Here is a 4050-nt window from a genome sequence, read left to right as displayed (position 1 = left end):
GGTGGAAGATGTGTTTAGGTGATGTTAAGATTATTGGAAAGTTGGCTGACTGTTGCAGGGGGCGACTTGCGTATTTTAAGTCTCTCCAACTTTGCTTTGTGGGCCATGAGATAGTAGTGCTCGTTAGACAGGCGTCGCATGGTTCTCTGGGGACATGCTCGTGCTGCCACGGGTTGGCCAATGCCTCAGTTCTCCGGGGAAGGATGTGGCCAATCGGACAGAATTGCGATGGTCGTTGGTTTCCGAAGCGAGTCCAAGTCAATTTGCGATCTGCATCCAATATCTCATGGGCCGGTGGGTCTTCCAGTGCCTCGCTTCGAGGCCACCCCGGATCAGCGGGGGTCGGGGCGCATCTCAGTATCTCCACGCGGTATCTCGCTTGTTGCAGTTTTGTCCTTGGCCACACTATCGACGCTCTCTCCAGTTTCCACCTAGGCCTGTTGCTAGAGACCAATGTATATGCATTGATGACAACATCATGCTCACGATTGTCCTCTCAATTGACGGTTTTATTCTTTCTATGCCTTATTGCCCAAAGGAGTTGTGACCCTATGTTTCACATCATACTCCACATCAGTTCCGCAACACATATAAAATGTGTTTAGCATAATGAGACATGCTTACTGTCCTATCTTGAGCCAGTCTACGAAAAGCTACTACAGTTGGAGACGGTTGTCTTTCAATGAGTCGGTGGATCGACCTCTACCTATGAGCGAACACTGTGTGAGAAGAGTTCGCCTTAAATAGTGGTGTGATAACTTCACAACAAGCATGGATTGTGATTATGCCGTCCATCAACTGCCCGCATTCACGCCACCATCACTGGACGTTCCCCGACCGTAGACGGCGACGGAACCAGATGTGCAAGACCAGAAAGACAACCACGCCCACTGCCAGCATAGCAGAGATCACAGAGAACCCCATGATGTATTTCGGGCTGTCCTTGTCAGGAAAGAGATACTGTTACATCTGAATTAGCTCTAGCACTAGGGAACATCAAAGTTGGGGTTAAACACATACCGATCCGTAAATTTGTGCTAAATTGCCCAGCGCATTTACCATCGCCAAAGCAACACCCCTAGCCTGCGGATGCATTCCAGCAAAGGCAGAGGAGGCATACGCCAGTGTACCGCCATTGGTGGACCAAAGCCCAGCGGCCATAAGAACCAGGAGTACATATCGAGCAGTGAAGTTATACACGGCACAGACAATGACCGAACAGATCAGGGAAAATGCCAGCCAGCCAGCAATGATTAACCCACGCCAGGTGGGGAACTTGTCACCACAGTAGGACGTGATGCCTGTGGCGACGAAGGCCACGCCGTAGATCGGGACGGTCAGGAAGTTGACTTTCTCGGTGGACGCGTCGCCGAAGAGCCCTTTGACTAGGGTAGGATAGAAGTATGTTAGGGTGCTTGACCCAACGATGACCTATATTTCAAGAGACAAATTCAGTAAGGGAATCTGGTTTATCGTGGAGTTATTCTGGAAGATCAAGCCAGGCAAAAGAATCAACGAACCATATATCCAATCACAAAGGCCCAGGTGCGGAAGTCTTTGCAGGCTACTCTACACGCCCCCAAGCTACTCAAATGCTCGGTATCTTCGGTGGTTGCCGTGACATTCTCCCTGGCCAGTCGGGCCACGGCTATCTGCCGCTCGCGATCGGACAGTCGTCGCGTTGTAGCAGGAAAGTCAGGCAGGACGAAAAGAGATATGAGGGCACAACCAACGGTGATAACACCTTCAATGATGAAAAGCCATCGCCAGCCCCTGATCCCATGCACACCTTCAAGCCCATTGACAATGCCGGCCGCAATGAGTCCACCAAAGGCACCTGATAGAACGGCCGCCGAGATGAACACGCCGAATCTCCTGGACTGCTCGGTCTGCTTGTACCATGATGACAAGACCAGTAATACTCCGGGAGCAAAGCCAGACTCAATGCACCCAATGATGACTCTCAGGACTACCAGCTGCGAGAAGTCCTTGACAACAGCCATGACACAGGTCAATGCGCCCCAGAGAATCATGATGGTAGAGAGGAAGATGGATGGACGTGACCGACCCAACGCCAAACTGTTCGCAAACAACACTTGGTTATTATAGTTTCAGTGGAATACACGTGCGTAGAGAAGCCATACTTGCTAGGAACTTCGAACACCACATATCCAACAAAGAAGACAACTAGAGCAATGGAGTATTCGTTTGAGGTCAGATTGAGGTCGACCTGCATCCCGGAGATTTTGGCATTGCCGATACTGCACGGAGACAATCATTAGCCCCTGAAACATGGTCAACCACAGATGAAAACATAATCGCACTTACTTGGTCCGGTCCAGGTAGGATAGGAGATACATCACCCAGACGGTAGGTAGAAGGGTCATGTCAATCTTCCTCACCAGCGCTTTCTCCTCCTCCGGCGTGAAGGAAATCACCTCGGTCGCATCTACATCTTCGATCTCGTGCGATGAAGCATCCTTAAGCTGACCCTCGTGGATGTCGATTGTGTCCATGATGGCTTGTAAATACAGCGAGGACAGTAGTCGACGAGAAAAGGCGTCAAGGGCTGGAGTAGTGGGCTTGTCAGGTTTATGTCCCACCACTGTGTCCGAGATATACAAAGCTAGCTAACTACTTCGAGTATGTCCAAGTTTCTCGGTGTCAGACAAACCCGCGGCCATCAGGCCACCTGTCATGCCCCGGATTAAGCATGACTATACCCACCTCCACAATCTTTCTCCGCGCCCCTTGGGGTTCCCCACAGCCCGGACAGCAATGAGCAATTGGGTCGAAGGGTGTCGCATCGAGGCCAACTGCGGGACCACTTTTTTGCGCCATTGACGCCATTCGTAGAGGTTTGCAGTGCAGTACTCGTAGATGTGGGTAGCAGTTGACCGTAGCGAACATTGGCTAGCTAGAGGGAACCCAGTTTCGAACAAGGGAACGTAATGAATGACATTGTCTTGGAAGGGAGATTGCCTAGTGGTAGTAATACCTAGTATATACATACTCTCTTGCAGTAAGATCATGCTGTCATCAGCTCGAACGGTAGGCACAGCTATATTTATGGTCTCATGTGCGATAAATGGGAATCATGGTGATGGAACAAGGGGTGATTAACTCTCGTCACGAAGCCAGCTATCGACGAGCAAACTACACTTAGTGTCTATGTCTGCGACCCAAGTTCATGTGAACGTGGATATCATAGATTGGAATGTGGAGCTATCGTATGATACCCTGCCGGTGGCTGCATGGTCAGCTCTGGGCGACGCTTGACTCCGATCCACTGTTCGAGACCCTTTACAGAAAGTGGCCTTCATCGTCGTGGTACCAAGAAGCAATAGCAAATACCCGGAATGCTGTTAATTGCATATTGAAAAGGCAAAGAACACATGGACACGAGTTAACACGAGACCATTGTCTTCGATCCGGGTAAGTTTGATTTGCGGGTGTTGCGCTGCCGCGATGTTTCAATTCAATTCAATTCATATTCTTATACCCGATCGAGCCCGCTAAGTAAGATGCTAGCTATGCAGGTACTTTACTATCTGAAGTAAAGAATATGGCCCTAAATACTTAAAGCCTTCAAAACTTATAGTAAACACATAAAAACAACACATGCTTTAATATAGAAAGATTATTATTATAATCTAATATAACTAAATATAATAAAAGCAAAGTATAGTTATATAAAAGTAAATATAAATAAATATTACAGCTGACTAGCTGGCTATCTAGCTAGTTATTTATAAATTTATCTTCTTTATTCTTTATCTATATTCTTGCTCCTAATATACTCATTTTTTTTAATATATATATCTTCCCTGCTAACTTAAATAAAATATATATAAGTTTTTTTATTTAATATTTTTAACACCTATTTCCATAGCCTTAAAACCTATGTATTCCTGGTTCAGATTAAAGTTAAAATTAAGTTTAATTTAACTAAACTATCCAAGCAAGCCTGTTTATAGTATAAATTCAGTAAGATAACAGATTACTTATAGATTTAATATAAGTAAATTATAATTAATAATCTTATTCTTT

The 4050-nt window shown here is 46.5% G+C and overlaps 1 protein-coding gene across 1 annotated transcript; it reads right to left on the bottom strand.

Annotated features, from left to right (window-relative positions):
• Window positions 1-819: 819 nt before the first annotated feature.
• AKAW2_80004S (uncharacterized protein) lies at window positions 820-2516 on the bottom strand (the record flags this gene model as incomplete). The annotated part of the gene is made up of 5 exons (XM_041680976.1): window positions 820-960; window positions 1021-1431; window positions 1521-2079; window positions 2145-2261; window positions 2329-2516. The coding sequence occupies 5 exons, from the start codon at window positions 2514-2516 to the stop codon at window positions 820-822; spliced, it is 1416 nt and encodes a 471-aa protein (XP_041547965.1).
• Window positions 2517-4050: the final 1534 nt, after the last annotated feature.

This window comes from Aspergillus luchuensis, chromosome 8 (genome assembly GCF_016861625.1).
Source record: "Aspergillus luchuensis IFO 4308 DNA, chromosome 8, nearly complete sequence".
Lineage (NCBI taxonomy): Eukaryota > Fungi > Ascomycota > Eurotiomycetes > Eurotiales > Aspergillaceae > Aspergillus > Aspergillus luchuensis.
This window is presented reverse-complemented; position numbering and strand designations above follow the sequence as displayed.